This window comes from Eulemur rufifrons, chromosome 7 (assembly GCF_041146395.1).
Source record: "Eulemur rufifrons isolate Redbay chromosome 7, OSU_ERuf_1, whole genome shotgun sequence".
In the NCBI taxonomy this organism is placed as follows: domain Eukaryota; kingdom Metazoa; phylum Chordata; class Mammalia; order Primates; family Lemuridae; genus Eulemur; species Eulemur rufifrons.
Genome location: NC_090989.1, coordinates 82954815 through 82976266, shown reverse-complemented (window position 1 = coordinate 82976266; position 21452 = coordinate 82954815). Strand labels below are relative to the sequence as shown.

Genomic DNA, 21452 nt, shown 5'->3' with positions numbered 1-21452 from the left:
ACTAAGCAAATCGCGTTTCCTCCAACAAGGCGTCACTTCCGGCATCCCACGCAGACGCATAAGAGCACAGGACCTTGCCCTCACTTAACATGGCCACCTTCCGCCTTCACCCTGATTGGTAAATTGGCTCTCTCAGCTCCCGTTATACCCTCGCGTTTCTTCCTGTTGCCCGACGTAGCCATGGCGGCCATGAGTTTACTGCAGCGGGTTTCGGTCGCTTCGGCGGCAGTTCTGTCGGGCCGCCGCCTTGGCACTCGACTCGGATTCGGGGGCTTCCTCACCTGTGGCTTTCCGAAGGCTGTCGGTGGGTGCTGGCCTTGGGAGAAAGTGCGCGTGGGGGTGTGTGCGGGATGAGACCTGAGAGGACTCTTACAGGGTGACCTTGGTGGAATCCGCTGATGCTAAGTAATATGTGGACAGGTAGAGAAGCTCAGGGCCAATTTATTAATTAGGTACAATAGGTACCGTGCATATGGAGCCCATGGTGGTTTTAGGGGTCCACGAAAATGTTTTAATTTAAATTTATTTTTTAAAAAGACTATAGCGTTAATGATTACGTGATAATACAGTCTGGACTATATTCGTTTTATACCACTGCAATAATAAAACATCATTTTTAATAAATTAGGAAGGGGCCCACGAAGGCAAAAGTGCCTTGGCCCAGGAAAGTCATAATGCAGTCCTAGTCTTGGGGACTGTGAGTTGCATTATAGGGGTACGAATAATCATAATAGCAAAGCATCAAGTGCTTGTTGTTGTCTGTTTTATTCTCTCAAAGATTCTGCAAAGTAAATACAATTGTTGTTATCCCCATTTTACAGATGAGAAAACAGACTCAATTATTACAAAAATAATGCACCACTGTACTAAATTAATAATAATGGCAGCCAAAATTTATGGAGTATGTGTTTTGTGTCAGGAACCGTTCTAAGGCTTTAAAGTATTACTAAATTTAATTCTCTTGACCAAAGATACACTGTAAGCAATCCAAGTAGGGAAAGATGAAGTGAAACTTTTACCTTAAAGCCAAAAAGATTGTCTCCAGCCTCAAAATACCTTGTTTTATTTTACCCCTCTTTTCTTTTCCCAATTTAATTTGAATTATGCCCCTTCACATGATGAGGTAATATACGTAGGGACTTGCTGGAAACATGATGGAAACGATCAGTAGTATTCAACAAATTTCAAGCAGGAATTTGAACTTGTTACAAAACAACATGTGCTAACATTACTTGTTAAAATGCTTTGATAAGCCATTTCTGATTACAGATATCCTCAAATATTCAAATTCAAATACTCTCCCAGGTAATATTTAATCAAGTCTAGCTGGAGATAAACTGAGGTAAAATTTCACCTCTAGTTCCTCTTTCTGCACTCTTGCCCTTTCTTGGAGTTCTGGAAGAATCATTACAGGGAGTCTACACCCTTTCCAGTGGGAGCAGGGAAGGATCCAATAGCTATCTATACTAAAGTTTACTGTGTTTTCAGCTGTTTATCTGCTTTCAAAGATATTTGGCATCTGTCACTGTAATATGAAAGGTTTTTAATCTCTTATATTATTGTTTATATCTGTCCCTACAAGAATGAAGTCTCCACTCTAGTAGGGAACCTTGTCTTGTTTTGTTTTCTGTGGAGCTAGACTGCCTAGGTTCAAATCCTAGCTCCAGAATTTAGAAGCTCTGTGACCTTGGGTCATCACATTTTAGAAGCTAAAGTGGAAGGCACTTAACTACTTGTAACCTACATTTCCTCCTCTTTAAAATGAGAATTTTAACCTACCTAATAAGGTAATTGTGAAGAGTGAGTGGGAAAAATCTACAGCACCTGGCGTTGACCTGTTAAAAAAAAATTGTGGTAAAGTACACATAACATAAAATTTGCCATCTTAACCATTTTTAAGCACACAGTTCAATGGTATTAAATACATTCATAATGTTGTACAACCATCATTCCATATTCATAACTCTTTTCATAACTCTTGTAAAACTGAAAGTCTGCACTCATTAAACAATAACTTCCCATTCCCTCTGCTCAGCCTGTGGCAACCACCATTCTACTGTCTGTTGTTAGGGTTTTGATTACTCTAAATACATCATATAAGTGGAATCATACTGTGTTTGTCTTTTTATCACTTAGCATGATATCCTCAAGGTTCATTCATGTTGTAGCATATGTCAGAAATTCCTTCCTTTTTAAAGCTGAATTGTCCATTGTATGTATATGCCACATTTTGCTTATCCATTCACCTGTCAGTGGACACTTGGGTTGCTTCCTCTTTTTAGGTACGGTAAATCCTCACTTAACGTGGTTGGCTCTTGGAAATCTTTAAGTGTAAGGAAGTATAACAGAAGGAAACGATGTTATTCCAGGACCTGCTATAGGAAGTTTCACTTAAAGTTGTAGTTTCTAAGAACCTATCTACAGTGTTAAGTGAGGACTTACTGTATTGTGAATAATGCTGTTGTGAACATGGGTTTACAAATATCTCTTTTAAGACCCTACTTTCATTTCTTTTGAGTATGTAGCCAGAAGTGGAGTTGATGGATAAAATGGTAATTCTATTCTTAATTTTTTAAGGAACTGCCATGTTATTAGTATTTTCCACAGCAGCTATATCATTTTACATCCCCACCAACTGTGCATAAAAGTTCCCATTCCTCCACATTCTTCCCAACACTTGTTATTTTCTCATTTTTGTTTTGCTTTTTTGTTTGTTTTTTAGGAAGATAAGACAAGGAAATTTTCTGGTTTTTTAATAGTAGCCAACCTAATTGATGTGTGGTAGTATCTCATTGTAGCTTCAATTTGCATTTCCCTGATTAGATTAGAGAAAGATTAGAACATCTTTTCACGTGCCTCTTGACCATTTGTATATCTTTGGGAAAATGTGTGTTCATTTTTTTTGCCTATTTTTAAATTTTTTGTGGTTATTGCGTTTTAGAAGTTCTCTGTGTATTCTGGATATCAATCCATATCAGGTAGATGATTTGCAAAATTTTCTCCCACTCTGTGGTTGCCTTTTTACTCTATTGGTAGTATCCTTTGATGCACAAAATTTTTTACATTTTGTGAAGTTCAATTTGTCTGTTTTTTCTTTTGTTGCCTATGCCTTGGAGTCCTAGCATTAGCCTTCTACAGGGCCCTGTGGCTCCATCATTCTTAAGCATCTAGTGCTGTCATGTTATCTTCACCCTCTGTGAAAACCTTTCTCAGCACATAAGCAGATAAAGCTAGTCTATAATTTATTAAACATCAAATATCAAGGAATTCTAGAGATGAGCTTAAGTTCTTCCTTAGCTGCAAGTAGCTTTAATTTACAGTTGGAAACTGATATGCACAAATTATGGTTTAAACAAAGAGGATTAAAATGGATATATAAACAAAGTACTATAGAGTTTATTCAGACATGGAATATGTGGCATTTTAACTGAATTGTGGGGATAGTTTTAACAGGTCAAACTGGCAGAAAAGTAAAGGATGAATATTCTGATTAGATATGTGGCTCTTGAGATAGGTAGATGTTGGGAGAGAAGGCAAAAAAAAAAAAAAAAATGGTTGGGACCAAATTGGGGGAGCAGAGGGACTGAATACAAAGCCAAAGTATCTTCACTTTATTTTGTAGGCAACAGAGAGTATTTTAGCAGAAGAGCAATATCAGTAGTGTGTTTTAGGAAGATGCTTCTGAGTATTGGATGGCTCATAGGGGATGTTGATTGCTTAGGCCAATAAGGTAGAGAAGGCATGGAAAGAAATGGAGAGTTTCAAACTTAGAATCAAGAGGCCTTGACAAATGATGAATGAGGGGTGTGTGCAAGGAAGATGACAGATTTTTAGCCAGGGTGATTGAGATGGTGGTGCCCTTAACTGAGAATGAGGGAAAGAAAATGACCAATTTTTAGTTGCCTGTGATGGATAAAAATTGCCTCCAGTATTTTATGCAATCTTCACAAAAATCATAATTGTCAAAGATTTAATGACTTTCCCAATGCTATTTGCATTTTTAAAAATTGGTTCTTGAAGCCTTAGGCCTATGTAATTAGTGAATACATAATTGAGAAATTCCAGGCTTTAGAGAGTAGTGGAAAGATGCCTATTTTGGGAAGCAGAAGGAGCTAAGTTCCAGAAATCCTGGCAGTCACTTGGTTGTAAGCGGCGTTCACCCTAATATTTTTAGATTGTAAGTGGAAGATCCTACTATGTCAACAACAAATCCTGAAGGCTCAGAACATTTGAAAAGAGTTAAGTCTATGAAATATACTTTAAAACAGTTACCAGCAGTAATGGTTATCTTGCACATTTAATGACATGAATAATTGTTTAACAATTGGGTTATTATGTATAAAGAAAGAGCAAGCAGTTCACATTACTAACTGCGTTAGTGTTACTAGAATGCAGCTAGATCAGGCTTTCTTCCATAATTATTTTTGTTTGTTACATTTTTCGTATCTATTAATAGTGTTTTTTGTTTTTTTGTTTTTGAGACAGGGTCTCACTTTCTTGCCCAGGCAACGGTGGCATCATCATAGCTCACTATAACCTCAAACTCCTAGGCTCAAGCAATCCTCCTGCCTCAACCTCCTGAGTAGCTGGGACTACAGGCATGCATACCACACCTGGCTAATTTTTTCTACTTTTAGTAGAGACGGGGCCTTAGTCTTGCTCAGGCTGGTCTCAAACTCCTGACCTCAAGATGTTCTCCTGCCTCAGCTTCCCAGAGTGATAGGATTACAAGCGTGAGCCACTGCGCCCAACTAATAGTGCCATTTGTAATCAGTGTTCCCTAAAACTGTACATAGTTTAACCACCCCCTCCCCACCCCATGTCTGATTGAAAGGGAAAGTCAGCAAGTATACTATCTCTTCTGAGTAAATGTAGTATGCTTTCAGGGATTAAGAAAAGATCCTCGACCAACATTTAATTTATTTAAGAAATGTAGTTTCAACAGTATTTACAGTGTCTGCACCTACCATGTGGCAGACACTAAAGAGTACTGGGGTTATGATGCTGAATAAGACAGTCCTTGACCTGATGGCATTTAACCAAGTAATTAGGGCTTAGTGCTCCTTGCTCTGAAGGAAATAACCAAATGGTATTAAGAGGAATGGTGGGAGGCCAACTTTGGCTAGGATAGCCAGCGAAGACCTCTGAGGAGGTGTCATTTGATTTTTGCCCTGAAGGGATGAGATGTGGAGGCAGCCATTCAAAGAGCCCACGGAAAAGCATTCTAGGCAGAGGGGAAAGTAAGTGCAAAGAGTGGGAAAACGGTCCTGGAATTGGAAGGAAACCATTGAGAGAAATGGGTTGGAAAGGTATGCTTTTTTATTCTAAGAGAGGTTATAAATTTGGATCTCTGAGGGGAACAACCTTAGAAATCCTCTAGGCTAACCTCATATATTATGCTAATCCTTAATACATCCTGTTATTGATATTTGAATAACTCTGTAATGGGGAATTGGTGAGGCAGTCTGATTTTATTTTCAGCCACTAAAATTGTTAGAACTTCTTGTATTAAGCTGAAAATCACTCTTTCACACATTGATCCTAGTTCTTCCCTCCAGGCCCACACAGAATAGCGTAAGCCCTTTGTCATGGGACAACTCTTTAGATATTTAAACACATTTATCTAGTCTCCACTTAGACTTCTTTTATTATAGGCCAATCAGCTTCTGTTGTATATTGTTTGCCATCTGGTTGCTTAAGCTGGGGCATGCTCCATATTGTCCCTCTGAAAGGGTGTGCTCTGGAATGGACACACTTCTGCAGGCTTAGTGAGGGGATGGAGGGCAGGGAAATTCATCCTGTTTTGACCATGTACTTCTAATACATCAGATTAAGATTGAATTGGCCTTTGGCTAAGTGAGCAATTAAATTTTGGGGGATGTAGGCAGGACTTTTCTCTTACCTTATTAGGTTTAATTCTTTTAGATTCAGCCTTTTGTAAGTATATATGAAGACGCTTTGGGGATCCCATTTCATTGTCAGTGTTTTAGCCACTCTTGTAGTAGCTTTGTGCTTCTAAGACTCAATAAATCAGGAATGCTGTCTCCACCTCATCTAAACCATTCATAAAAGTCTTGATGCTGCAGGGCTTTTCAGAGATCTGTTTGGCATGTTATTCCATTAATTAATCAGCACCTTTTGGGTATAATCAACCAATCAATCAATTACCCATTATGAATTCATCTAACTTGCTCATTCTTTCAGCTCATAATGCCCCTTCCTCCCACCTCTATCCCCATCATCTTGTCTAAAAAGGAACTTTCCTTCTGGGTATGTTCTTTTCTGTTTTTATGTATTTAAGAGATGGGGGTCTCACTATGTTGCCCAGGCTGGCCTCAAACTCCTGGGCTTAAGCTATCCTTCCACTTTCAGCCTCCCAAGTAACTGGGACTATAACCATGCACCACTGGTGCTGACTGGGCCTGTTCTTTTGTTATACTGCATCTGGTTTCTTTCCTTTGTTACCCTTATAGATTTGTAATTATTTGTGTAGTGTCTGTTTGTCCCAGCAGGATCCATACCCTTAGATCGTAGTCCTACCATAGGATCTGCACTTAAATATTGATATTTTATTGAATTAATGAGCGGTTTGTACTGTCATACAGCCCATTTTCTTCATGTAGCCTACAAAAAATTCTGTTATGGTATCTTTCAAATGATTTGCTGAAATCTATACTTACCTTGTTAAATTCTCTTAATCTTGTTGTTTTAGAAACCTTAGTAATATGAATTATACTTAGTAAATTCATGCCAGCTTCTAATTTCTGTTGTAAATTAACCTCCTAAATTTATTGTAAGCTGCTGCAGGTGTTAGCAAAATTAAGAAGACAGTTCCTGCCTTCGAGACATTTATGTTTAAAGGTGGCAGCAGTGAAAGCAAGTATACACATCACTAGAGTGTACAGAAATTGAAAGGTAGAAGAAATCTCATCTGGTAGGAAAGAGGGTTGGCTTCTTAGAGGATAAGATGTCAACTGGGCCTAAAGTATAGATTTCAGGAGAGGGGAGGGCATTCTAGACATTAAACATGTACAAAGGATACAAATCTTTCCGACATCTATTATAACTGGAATTCCTTTAATGGGAAATTAAAGTTTTTCATTTCATGGTGAGTCACATGCAAAATGTCCTTGAGAGCAATTATGCAGCAGAAACATGGTAACCTAAAGTCTCTCAGTGACAGCTAGATCCTTTCCTGCTCCCAGTGGAAAGGGCTTAGGATGCCTATAGTGATCCTTCCAGACTTCTAAGGAAAGGGAGGAGTATAGAAAGAGGATCCAGGAGTAAAATTTTGCATCGGTTTATCTCCAGCAAGGCTTAATTAAATTCTGTTGGGGAGAGGATTTGAAGGGGATATTCTTAATCAGAAATGGCTTACAAAGGGATTTTATTAAGATATTTTAAAGTGTGTAGTTTTGTAACAAGTTCAAATTCCTGCTGGAGATTTGTTGAATAAATACCTCTGGTCCTTTCCATCTATTTTGCGGCAGTTCCCTAATGTATATTGATAATGTATCATATGAAATGGCATGATTTAATTTCTTATGCAGCATTAGTAGTTCTGCCTTCTATTGAAACAAGTTGAAAGCATTATTTATATATTTCTTTTTTTTTTTTCCTTTTCTTTTCTTTTTTTGAGACAAGGTCTCACTGTGTCCCTGGGCTGCAGTGCAATGGTACAATCATAGCTTGCTGCAGCCTCAAACTTCTGGGCTCCAGCATTCCTCCTGGTTTAGCTCCCTGATTAGTTAGGACTACAGGAGTATGCCACCACAACAAGCTAATTTTTCTGTTTTTGTAGAGAAGAGGTCTCACTATGTTGCCCAGGCTGGTCTCCAACTGCTGGCCTCAAGCAATCCTCCCACCTCAGCCTCCCAAAGTGCTAGGATTTCAGGCGTGAGCCACTACATCTGGTTTAGATATTTCTTTAACATTGAATTAAAACAAAAAGAGCTATAGTTTAGAACAGTACATCAATTTTTGTTTAAAGATATCTGCCCTGGCCTTAGTACTCAAATAAAAGAGCATTTTTTAATCTTAGCACATACCAAACATCTATGCATGTATATTTTCTTACAATCTGATTTTATCTCAATATAACAATGTACCCATATAAACCTTGTATAAAACAGGGTAATTTAATATTTACAGCTCCTGTTCGACACAGTGGAGACCATGGGAAAAGACTGTTTGTCATCAAACCTTCTACATTCTACGACAGGCGTTTTTTGAGGTTATTGGTGAGTTAAAATTTTTTGTTTAATTAAACTTTTGCACACAAATAGGAAAATATTTTTTGCCTCTTTAGAAAACATCTTTCATTTTATAAAAGATTTTATTTTATAAATTTATATTTCTTTCCTCCAAAGATACTGAGATTGTGTAGTCAAGTCTGATTTGTTACTTAATTTCTTCTTGTTAATGAAACTTTCCTTCTTCAATAAAAAGATTGACATTAATTGGAATTAAAACTTGAGCCATTCCTTTCTTCTCAGGACCATAGGGGTTTTAAGTATAATCTGTATTTTATGCTTTAAGAATAAAAAAAATCTGTAAATTACAAAACTTTGATTCATGTGGGGAAGATTATCTGTGTTACTAAAATATTCTTTAAATTACCAAAGAACTTGTTGAAAGGCTTCTTTAATAAAGGAGCTACATTATTTTGGGATATAATTTTGTATGTATATGTTGTTCAGGAACATAGGTTTCAGAGACTGACATGGACCTGTGGTGCAATCTTAATTTAGCAATAATATAGTATTGCATATTTAGGGTTGCAGTCCCCAGCCCCTGGTCTGGGCCACAGAGTGCAGAGCTTCGCTGCTGGCCACCCCTCCACCCCTGTCTGTGAAAAAATTGTCTTCCGTGAAACTTAGGAAGGTGGAGGAGTGGCTGCACAGGTGGGAAAGTGAGCGAAGAAGCTTCATCTGTATTTACAGCTGCTTTGCGCCTGAGATCTCCCACCCCGAGCCCTGTTCATGGAAAAATTGTTTTCCATGAAACTGGTCCCTGGTGGCAAAATGGTTGGGGACTGCTGGGGGTACTGACTGCATATTTGTATCTCAAGGCTCTGTAAGTACAAAGTAGAGGCTTCGAAAATGGAAGATTGTCTAGACTCTCTGTCCCTGTTTCTAAAGCTCTGAATCATCATTTGAGTACTGGCTGCCCTTGAGACCTTTTTGTCTTCCCATTGTGTTTAATGCCCCTCTTCATCCTTCGATCCATCCCCAGTACATCCAGTTGATTGAGCGCCTACTTTTGTTTCTATGACCAACTCAAACCCTATTCAGTGGTAGAGATCACCCTAATGTTTTACAGCTTTGTTCTTAATACAATATTTTCTAACTTACATTATATTGCTTTAACTAAAAAGTCACTTAAATATACATTGTATTATACTTATACAATTAATCCTTACTTTTTTCTTTCATTTTTGGTGTTAAATATAGGCATCTAAAAACTAGAACAAAAGAAAATAACAAATCAATAATTTGATACTGTATCCCCAATTTGGCAAGCTTATTTTATAAGAAATATAAGGAAATTACATTGTGAAGTTGATTTGATGGTGCAGAGAGTTAGGAAATGGACATGAAAAAAACTTTTTATTTTTTATCTTAACAGAGATTCTACATTTTATTGACTGGGATTCCAGTGGCAATTGTCATAACTCTGGTGAATGTGTTCATTGGTAAGTCATCATCCCCTACCCTAGAACCACCACATTGGAAAATTTTTTAAACATATACATTAATATAAAAAGAAATTATAGGCTGGGCATGATGGCTCACACCTGTAATCCCGGCGCTTTGGGAGGCTGAGGTAGGAGGATCACTTGAGGCCAGAGTTTGAGGTTAGAGTGAACTATGATTGTGCCATTGCACTCCAACCTGGGCAACAGTGTGAGACCCCATCTCTACAAAAAAATGTTTAAAATTAGCCAGCCACGGTGGCATGCACCTATAGTCCCAGCTACTCTTGAGGATCCTGTGAGTCCAGGAGTTCAGATCTGCAGGAAGCTATGATTATGCCACTATACTCAAACCTGGGGGCCGGGCGCGGTGGCTCACGCCTGTAATCCTAGCACTCTGGGAGGCCGAGGTGGGCGGATCGTTTGAGCTCAGGAGTTCGAGACCAGCCTGAGCAAGAGTGAGACCCCATCTCTACAAAAAATAGAAAGAAATTATATGGACAGCTAAAAATATATATAGAAAAAATTAGCCGGGCATGGTGGTGCATGCCTGTAGTCCCAGCTACTCGGGAGGCTGAGACAGGAGGATTGCTTGAGCCCAGGAGTTTGAGGTTGCTGTGAGCTAGGCTGACGCCACGGCACTCACTCTAGCCTGGGCAACAGAGTGAGACTCTGTCTCAAAAAAAAAAAAAAACCTGGGCAACAGAGCAAGATCCTGTCTTTAAAAAATATAAAAATAAATAAAACAGGAAATTATAGATATTGTAAAACTTTTTGAATAATAAAATAAACATAAGTATGACAATTTATTTTAAAATAATTAAATTTTAATCTACAATAGTATACAATGTTATTTTTTTAACACATTTTTTTTCCTCCAAAAACCTTCTGATGTCACCAATTCTGTAGAGGCCACATGGGGGGCTCATGTTCCTCTTCCTCCTCATTTCCCAGAATGAGCTTTGACAAGTCTAAATAAAGGAAGTAGAAAGAGACAGAGGTGGAAGAGAGGCCGAGAGAAAAATTTTCTTATCCATCCCAGAACATGTGAAACTGTAATCCTCTAAAAAAAGAATGAAAATGTGAATTATAGTAAACATTAGATTGTCACGGGAAAGTCTGTTCAAAGTACTTCTATAACACCTTGAATCCTAAAATATTTTGTCTAGCAGGTATAAGGGAGACCAGAAGAAATAATATTTTTTTATATCTTGTTATATTATATAAAAACAAAAATATATCTTGTTACATTATATAAAACAAAATGAGAGACTCATATAATGCCTGTAGATAATACCTTATACATGGAAGATGTCTAAAAAATATCTAAGGAATGAACTGATTTTCAGTAAGATTAAAGCGAATTTAAAATATTAAGTATCTTCATTGGTACAAATAGAAGAAAAAGTCCTTTAAAACAAGGTCCACAAGAAGTTGGTTTCTTACTTTAATGGTGAAGAATTAATATTATAAACTCCTAATGTTAAAGTTGAACATCACCATTTTCTCTTATTAGGTGAAGCTGAATTAGCAGAAATTCCAGAAGGCTATATTCCAGAACATTGGGAATATTTCAAGGTTTGTATACTTTCTGTTAAGTGTATCGTCAATACCTTAATTTAGCAATTATAATATAGTTTTATATTTAATTTTTGATAACAAGTAGATGATACGTTTATTCTAAGTTTATAGCTTTAGGAAAATTTTTACCAATATTAATGCTAGCTGTCATTTATTGAGCACCTACTGTGTAGCAGGCACTCTGCTAAGTGTTTTACAAATATTATCTCATGTAAAAGGTACTAATATTATTCCCACTTTAGAGATGAAGAAACTGAAGCTCAGCTGGGTGCAGTGGCTCACGCCTATAATCCTAGCATTCTGGGAGGCCGAGGCAGGAGGATAGCTTGAGCTCAGCAGTTTGAGACCAGCCTGAGCAAGAGTGAGACCCTGTCTCTACTAAAAATATATATATAAAAAAAATTAGCCATGCACACCTGTAGTCCCAACTACTCGGGAGGCTGAGGCAGGAGGATCACTTGAGCCCAGGAGTTTGAGGTTCCTGTGAGCTAGGCTGACGCCATGGCACTCGCCCAGGCAACAGAGTGAGACCCTGTCTCCAAAAAAAAAAAGAAAGAAAGAAACTGAAGCTCAAAAGAGGTCAAATGACCTGTCCAAGAGATGGGCCCTATATTTGAACCCAGACAGCCTGGCAGCCTTGACTCAGAACCTGCACTGTTAACCAGTCATTACGCTATACTGTCACTGCTACCAAAACCTAAAATTAGTACTGTTTCTTGTCTTTACAAGTACTGCAGTAAGATAGCCTTAAATAGAGTATGCCCCATCATGTTTTATTATCTGAATAAATTATATTTTAGAAAAGCAATGCTTCACTATTAAATCTTATGATATGGTAAAGCATGCAATTAATTCATTCATGCTGACTGATGCAAAGAGCTCCATTTTTGGATCCCCAAAACCGGGATTTGGCTCCTGAATCTGCTGTGAAATATATTCAGCATAGTATGATGAGAAAGAACTCCAGCTTTAGAGACAAACAGACTCAGTTTGAGTCCAGACATTGCCCCTTATTAGCTGTCTAACTTTGTGCAATTTGCTCATCTCTAAAATAGGGACAAAAATAGTATCCACCTAATGGATTAAAATTACTGTAAAAAATATATACATATATATATGAAGTAGTTGGCATATAGTAGGTGTTATTGGTTTATCTTACTGAGAGGGTCATTTTAAAGAACAGTCAACTAGAAAAGCAAAGTACTGTTCAGAAATGGACTAATTTTAAACAAATTTTCCTTATAGCATCCTATATCAAGATGGATCGCACGTACTTTCTATGATGGTCCTGAAAAGAATTATGAAAGAACAATGGCTATCCTTCAGATTGAAGCTGAAAAGGCTGAATTACGGTAGGACAAAAGAGGGGGAGGGTGGGGAAGAGAATCTTCTCCTAGGGTTGCAGATCACAAGAAAAAAAATTAATAAAACTATTTCAGCACTACAGGATGCTCTACGTAAAAGGATAAAGCTAGGGAAGAGAATTAGCCTGTTTAGAGTGAAGATTATGAACTGGTGACAAGGAGACTGTTAGGAGATATCTGTCAGATTAAAAGGAATTCTTTTTAAATTCTTTTTAAAATACTCTGTTCTTTTATGTACAGGGCAACCCTGTTTCCCACCTCCAACAATTTCCTTCCCTCCGACACCTGGTCTCATCCTTAAAAGGGACCCCTACTTAACAATTTATTGTATATTCCTAGAAAAAACTTTATATGTTAAAAAATATATTTTATAATATCATTTAAAAAGTATATTAATACAAGTAGAATCCATTTATAAGCACTGTTTTGCCCCATGTCTTTATTTCACTTAATGTAGCTTGGTGATCTTTTCATAATAGCATATATCCCATTCTTTTTAAGGTCGCATTATATATTTTATTGGATGGATATTTTCTATATTTTCTAACCAGTCCCTTATTGTTGATGCTTAGGTTCTTTCCGAGTTTTTTGCTGTTACGCATAGCATATATAATATATGGGTGAATATCCTCATACATATATTTTCGTATATTTATGTGATCTATCTGGAAAATAAATTTCTAGTAGTGGCACTAAGCCAAATAACATATGCTTTTAAATTTTAGGTGAATATTGCCAAACTCTTCTCTAATAAGTTATACCAGTTTTTTTCTGTCAGTTTCTGTGTTTCAGTTTTCCATGTTTCTCTGTAATACAATTTATCAAACTTAAATGTTCTTGCTGATATGGTAGTTGAACAATGTTATCTCATCATTTTGATTTTGTATTTCTTCATAAGATTATTTTTTCATATATCTATTAGTTATATGTATTACTTTCTCTAATTTTTCTACTGATTTTTACATAATTAAATTAGCTCTTTTTGGTTTTGTTGCAGATATTTTTCCCAGCTTGTTGTCTGTCTTTTGGCAATGTAAAATTTTTTTATAGCATAGAAATATTTTTATGTTTTCAGATTAAGTAAATATATAATTCCAAAATTATTTTTTTAAATGTTCACTTATGTTTCCTTTTAGTACTTTTAAATTTGATTCTGTCTGAGATTTATTTTGCCATTAGGAGTGAGGTATAATTTATATACAATCAAATGCACCCATTAGGTTTAAGGGGTTTTTGACAAAAGTATATACCTGTGTATCCATCATCACAATCATGGTCATTTTGATCACACTAAAATATCCTCTTGTGCCTCTTTCCCATTTGTTCCAGTCAGTGTCCATCCTCTACTCTTGGCCCTAGGCTACCATTGTTCTGCTTTCTGTTCATTCTTTTTTAAATTTTGTACTTTATCAAAACTGCTGTGATATTAAAAAATAATTAAATAATGAAAAAATATGATTGGCTGTATTACCTAGATATGTGGTTGCATGTGTATATAATTACCACATGGAACTGTCTTTAGGTATTTAAGAGCATGGAACAGCAGCATGGCTCATAGTTAGTAATATAAGACCTTTTCTACTTCAGACATATACTTTTGAGTTCCAATTAAAGGACCAGATCCTATCAGACATAGAAAGATTCTAAACAGTTACAGAACAAAACAAAGAAAAAGCAAACCAGCAAAAAAAAACTCTAGCTTCTACCCGTAAAGGAAAGATGCCAGTCTTAGCAGGGAATGGGAAGTACCTGTAGTTTTAAAAAGTCTATGTTTAGATATTTGGAAAACCGAAGCATTAAAGGAATATATAAAATAGAAAGAGACTGTCTCCCATAATTGAGATAACTATTATTTTTAGTCCTCCATATTTTTAAAACTCTGTGCATGTATATATACACATATTCACAAGTGGTTACTTACAATTTGGGGGGATTTGGGTTTTTAGGTTTTTTTTTTTTTTTAAGAGACAGGGTCTCCCTGTGTTGCCCAGACTGGATTTGAACTCCTGGGCTCAAGTGATCCTCAGCCTTCTGAGGAGCTGGGACTTCAGGTAGAGGCCATTGCACCTGGCTTACTTATTAATGAAATGGGAAGGTGCTACACACGCTCATTTTATATTTTGCTTTTTTTAACATAACAATATTTTTTTTCATGCCATACCTGGATTTGATTCTTATTCTTTTTAACAGGTACATAGGAGTCCATTATATGGGAGAACCATAAGTTATTTAAAGAGTTAGTCCCCTATTGATATTTTAATTACTCAAATTTTGGATAATTATAAAGAGTAGAAAAGAAAGAGGCTGACATTTAATCCTAAAAAAATATAAATAAACATACTCTTTTAAATACACCATCATAAAGGTATATAATCTCTCATAAGGTTGGTGAACTGGTTAAGATTAATAAAGTGACTTATTTAACTGTGATAAATTCCCAGTCATGTGAAAAAGTTAGTGCGTGTTTTATAAAAATGGAAAGTGAAAGATTTGATGGACAAGAGACTGCTTCAGGAATGTGTGGTAGTTTGTGCAAAGGCTTAGACATGGAAGGGGAAAGCATCTCTATAAAAGAGAGTTTATTCAATTTGTGAAGGAGGACAAGGACAGTAAGTAGCTCTTAGAGTTGGCGTGTGTTTTTCTTAATCCAGGTTTTTCTTGCTTGTTTTTCTTTATAAATGTTGACTGAGTATCTGATGTTGACTAGGCACAATATAATGCTGGTGAATAAGATTCCATTTTCTGCTCTCAAGAAGTTTTCTGTCCTAATGGCGGTGGGCTGCCAGTATAGACAGAGGATGTGAACTCCAAGAAAGCTTATTCATTTTTTTATTCCTAGCACTGGGCACAACGTATAGCCATAATAGTGGGCATTCTGTAAATGACTCTTCTAGCCATCTAAACGGTGAGAAGACAGGAAAACATGGTCACAATTCAAGTAAAATGATCTGTCCAGACAAAGAACAGGTACAATAAAGGAGAGAATTGATTGTCAATTCAAGCGATATTTTAATGATAGAAACTATTCGATGGCTAACTACATAAGCAAGATAATAAAAGTAAAAAATAAGTCCAAATTTTGCTTGTAGATATATACCAGTTATTAATATATGCCTACACATGGATTTGTGGAGGGACATTATACTTTACATAAAAGCAGAAATCTCTCAAGTGGTTGTTCTTTATGGAGATAATCCATTAAATTTGTAATTGGAAATGCTGGAATCACAATATTGCTGTTCCATTTGTTACAGGTTAAAGGAACTGGAAGTACGAAGATTAATGCGTCAGAGAGGAGATGGACCCTGGTATCAGTATCCAACCATTGATAAGGCACTTATTGACCATTCTCCAAAATCAAGTCCCGACAACTAATCATTTATTTCTTCAAATACAAAGTATATTCTCTGATGGAAAATAAATAAATGTATTCTGTATTTTTGCTCTCTGATGAATAAAAGAGCTTCTTCCATTACTCTGTTTATCAGTGTTGGTTCAGTCAGATTTTGGTTCAGTCAGCTTTTGATTGTGGGGTTTCGGCTTCCTCTTTTAAGAATATGTAAAATGTAATAATGAAAACTGGAGAAATAGGAATTTGTGAACTCCTAAAGTTGTGATAACTTTGAAAGATTAGTGTCTTATTTATCTGAAAAATGAAAGTAATAGAAGAGAAGTCTAATTATGTTAAACATCAGTAAGTATAGTAGTTTGTACAAATGTCTATATTGTAGACATCTGGATTATTGAGAGGCAACTCAGGATTTTATTAATAAGTTGCACAAGAAATATTGAGCCAACTATATATAAAATGTTAACATCTTAATAAATAAATTTTTAGTGAATAAATCTTAAAGTTTATAATGTTTTAGTGTTTTCTTTAGCCATGTATCATTCTTTTTAAAACCATATACACACATATGGGCATTTTTCCTAGATGCAAATTATGAGTTTCCTCAGTTTGCTTAGCATCCTGTTTTGTAACCACTGAAGAGGTAGTTGCAGTAGGTAAAATGATTACTGCAAAGATTATGAAATCTGAGCAAAAGCTAAAAATAATGACTGTCGTTTATTAAGCATTTACTGTCTGTTGAGCACTGTGCTAAATAGCTGCATCTTTTTAACATTATTTTCAAAATGACTTATGAGGTACTATTACGCTGAGTTCTACAGATTAGAAAACTGAGGCTCAGAGATTTTAAACACATACTCAGTATTTACAAAAATAAACATTGAAAACATTTACAGTTCAACTTCCAAAATGGTCTTTTAGTTTAAGCATTCAATAGTTTTAAACCTATAGCAGCCAATCAATGCATCTCCCCCAGAAGTGTATTTTTACATTCTTCATGAAAGTAAAAATGCACCCAGGTTTCCTAAGATTCAGACCAATAGGTCTCCACATTACTATCCTCCAGGCCAAATAGAGAAATTGGTTTTTGCTGCCTAAACAGACAAAAAGAAAAGCCACAGTCCACTCATTCAGCAAATACCTTTAAAATAAAAACTTACTGGCCGGGCGCGGTGGCTCACGCCTGTAATCCTAGCACTCTGGGAGGCCGAGGCGGGTGGATTGCTCAAGGTCAGGAGTTCGAGACCAGCCTGAGCGAGACCCCGTCTCTACTAAAAATAGAAAGACATTATATGGACACCTAAAAATCTATATAGAAAAAATTAGCCGGGCATAGTGGCGCATGCCTGTAGTCCCAGCTACTCGGGAGGCTGAGGCAGTAGGATCGCTTAAGCCCAGGAGTTTGAGGTTGCTGTGAGCTAAGCTGACGCCACGGCACTCACTCTAGCCTGGGCAACAAAGTGAGACTCTGTCTCAACAAAAAAAATAAAAATAAAAAAAATAAAATAAAATAAAATAAAAACTTACTGATAGGTAATTTTTTAATCAGATTATGTGGGTTTTTGCTGTTGAGTTCTTTATATATTCTGGTTATTAATCCCTTATTTGATAGATAGGTTGCAAATATTTTCTCCCATTTTATACATATGTCTTCACTTGGTTAATTGTTTGCTGTGCAGAAATTTTTTTAGCTTGATGTAATTCCATTTGTCTATTTTTGCTTTTGTTGCCTGTGCTTTTGAAGTCTTACCCCAAAAAATCTGTCCAGGCCAATTTCCTATATCATTTCTCCACTGTTTCACCAGTTTTATAGTTTAAGGTCTTAACATTTAAGTCTCTATTTTGAGTTGATTTTTTTGTATGGTGAAAGATGGGGATCTAGTTTCACTCTTCTGTATATGGGTATCCAGTTTTCTCAACACCATATATTAGAAAGACTGGCCTTTTCCCAATGTATGTTCTTGGTGCCTTTGTCAAAAATCAGTTGGCTTTAAATACGTGGATTTATTTCTGGATTCTCTATTCTGTTCCTTTGGTCTATGTGTCTGTTTTTATATCAATATTATGCTCTTTTGGTTATTACAACCTTGTAATATATTTTGAGATCAGGTAGTGTGACACCTCCAGTTTTGTTCTTTTTGCTCAGGATTGCTTTGGCTATTTGGGATCTTTTGTGGTTCTGTATGAATTTTACGACTGCTTTTTCATTTTCTGTGAAGAATGTAATTGATATTTTGATAGGGATCACATTGAATCTGTAGATTGCTTTGGGCAGTGTGGTCATTTTAATGACCTTAATTCTTCCAATCCATGAGTATGGTATATCTTTCCATTTTTTTGTGTGTCCTCTTCAATTTCTTCCTACAGTTTTCCTTGTGGATGGAGATCTTTCACTTATTTGGTTAAATTTATTCCTAGGTATGTGTGTGTATGTATGTACATATGTATGTATTTACTTGCTTGCAGAAAATAACCTTTAGAGTGCACTTAATCCAACCAAAATCCTCTGGGGTGGTTGCATTTTCCTATTTCCCCAGAAGAGGGCTGCCTTGCCCAGCTCCCAGATTTTGTTTTGAGTATTCCCTATGCAATTTTCCAAAGGATTTGAGAGAAGGGCATACTGTTCCTAAAGCCCCTGCTTCTGCAAACCAATTTTGTAGGAGAAGGATAAGGAGGATGGAAATGGGTAGGTCTTGGTTCACAGTGATAGTAAACATGTTAGATCTGTACACATTGGTATGTATACCTTTTTGGACCCTACAGGGTTTTTTTTGACAGTAGCAATTTTTACTTTATTTTCTTCTTTCTACTAGTATAAATGTAAGAAAAACTTAGCATAGAAAATATGGAAAGTAGACAATAAATACTGATAATCCTACCACCCAAAAAGAAATTTGAGAAATTTCCTTCAGTCTTTCTTTTTTTTTAACATAATTGGGAATCTATAGATAGATAGATATCAGGATTGGCTGCTTTTTTTAAGTTGTAAAGTATTTCTTGGGGAAAAGTGTTAATAAAGCTAACATATATGGTTGTATTGATTCTTATGCAAACTTTTCTTATACAAATATTTAAGCTTATTATAAATTGGTCGCTATACTATGAACTGGAAATAAAGTGGTCAGCTTTTTCCAAAGAGTTTACTCTTTAGCATAGACAAGAGACATTAAATCAGAAATTATGATGCATTATGTTTGAGAGGGAAGAACAGGACCCTTCTAGCAAGCCGTGGGATCCCAGGCTAACCCAAGGGTACCTGGAATGACTGAACTGTAACCTAGGGATGGGTACCGGGGAGGGGAGAGTACTGTAGTCCAAATAATGAAAGTCAGAGGCAAGAGAAAATGAGAAATGAGAAAAGGCTAGTCAGGTCTGAAATGTGAGTGGGAAAAGTGAGAATGTGGATCAGATTATTCAAAGTGTTGCAGCTCTTGTTGAGGGTTTGAATCTGATCCTAAGTGCAGTTGAATGTCCCTCAAGAATTTTCAATGGAGAAATGACACAGAGTTGTTTTTTAAAGATCATGCTGGATATGGAGTGGAGAACAAATTAAAGGGTAGTAAGTAAAAATCATTCATTGTCAATGGAATCAATATTACCCCTAAAAGGAATGAAAATTGGTTCTTGGGCAATGAAAAATATCTTACTCTTTTTATGTACAAAGCATATATATATACATATATATGCATACACAGCTATACAATACCTTTGTGGTATTAAAATTTCATGAAAGGAGGGGACAATTAGGGGAAAAAGTCTAAAATGCTCCAGAAGGTATGATAGTGGAAGAAAGGTTGAGAAAAACTCATTCAAATACAGGGAAGACCAGTTAGAGGTTTGTTGTGATCATCCAAGTGAGAGATGGTGATCACGTGGTGAAGGCAGTAGCAATGGGAATGGATGAAAAAAGTGTAGGGATTTGAAGACATTAACAAGACTTGATGAGTCAGTTGAGTGCTTTGGGAAATGGAAAGAGGGAGTAAAGAATAAATCCTGAGTTTCTGGCTTAAGCAATGGGATATTGCTGCTATTTGCTAAGATGGAGAGCACTGATGGTAGGAACAGGTTTAACAGAGAGACAAGGTCAAGTCTGGACTTTCTTGATTTGAGGTGCCTCCAGGCCTGGGCAGACTTTCTCCCCTGTGTAAAGTAGGAAGATAAAAGGACCTAGGATGGAGTCCTGGGGACAGAGCAGTATTTATGGCAGAAGAAAATGAGAATGTGGTGTCATAGAAGGTAAGAGAAGAAAGTGACTTGAGAGGAAAAAATAAGGACTAAAAGATCAGAAGTGTCTGATTTAACAACCTGGGGTCCATTAGTGCCCTCGGTGGAAGCAGACGCTGTGGTAGAGTGACACAGAGGCCAGTGTCGGCAGAGGAAGATGGGAAGTGATGGAATGGTGAAAACTTCGAGCAATTTGGCTATGCAGAGGAGAACAGTGGAAGGCGGGTATTACAGAATGGGGGGGGGGAGCTGGTCAGTGGCCGGTGTGTGGGGAGAGGCATCCACATACTTCAATGCTGGTCAGAAGGGTCGGCAGAGAGGAAGGGGTGGAAGATCGAGCAGAGGAGGGGGGCTTCACGGGCTGAGATGCCCAGGTAGTGGGCAGGGAATGAGGCCCCAGCCAGGTGAAGGGACAGAGGCTTTAGAAAAGAAGAGGACATGTCTTCCATTTAACCAAAGGGTCAGAGGAATAAATGAGTGGATGCTGGCACGAACAGGGCTGCAGGCTTGGTGGGAGAAGGCAGAAGGAGTTTCCACCCAGTGATCTCTTTTTTTCCAATGCAGGAGGGAAGGTCATCCATCTAGTGAGAGTGAAAGGAGAAGTGGGACTTTGAGACAATGAAAAAAGAAAATGGTTGTGGAGGAAGGGAGAGTGAGATAACACGGGGAAGGGGGTCTGATGACTGAGACCAGTGACCTTTTACGAATTGTGGCACTATCTGTAAAATGGATGGCCTTTTTTGGCAGCACTTAACTAACTGAGTGCAAGGGCAGGGAAGGTAGATGTTGGGGGTTGGAGGTGGTTTGGGCAGGAGCAATGGAAGGACAGGGGAAAGGGAATTTACAGCATTAATGAAAGAGTGGTTGGAGCAATGAACCATGAAATAAGCTGCGTGGGGGAGGAAGTGAAGCAGGAAGGTGCTTTGTTTACATTGAAGTCTTGGTGTATTATGCATAATTGAGCATGGAAGCTGGAAGGATTTGAAGATGCCTTCAAAGAGTGGGATGTCATTCAATTCTGCCTCCTAATTAGCTCTTTATACCCTCCCTCCCGCTCACCTGGTGTAAATCCCTCTTTCTCAACTGGATTATAACAGTTTCCTTGCTTCCAGTTTTTCCTCACTGCAAACCTTTCCCTGCACTGTAGCCTAAGTGATTTTTTAAAGCTTATAAATCTAATCATGTCTTGTGATAGTTAAAATAGCCTTCAGGTAGTGCCCTCTAACACTGTCTGATCTTA

General features: G+C 37.1%; 1 protein-coding gene across 3 annotated transcripts; it reads left to right on the top strand.

Annotated features, from left to right (window-relative positions):
• The first annotated feature begins 145 nt into the window (after positions 1 to 145).
• Positions 146 to 16417, top strand: NDUFB5 (NADH:ubiquinone oxidoreductase subunit B5). Of its 3 annotated transcripts, XM_069472897.1 has the most exons (6): positions 146 to 304; positions 8152 to 8240; positions 9628 to 9694; positions 11211 to 11272; positions 12521 to 12627; positions 15894 to 16417. In XM_069472897.1, exons 1-6 carry the CDS (start codon positions 181 to 183, stop codon positions 16012 to 16014), a joined length of 570 nt encoding a protein of 189 aa, XP_069328998.1. In that variant the 5' UTR covers positions 146 to 180; the 3' UTR covers positions 16015 to 16417. The 3 variants fall into 3 exon arrangements, with proteins under 3 accessions (XP_069328998.1, XP_069328999.1, XP_069329000.1); XM_069472898.1 differs by lacking the exon at positions 12521 to 12627 and having other exon boundaries at positions 15894 to 16039; XM_069472899.1 differs by lacking the exons at positions 8152 to 8240; positions 9628 to 9694.
• The last annotated feature ends 5035 nt before the right edge of the window (positions 16418 to 21452 follow it).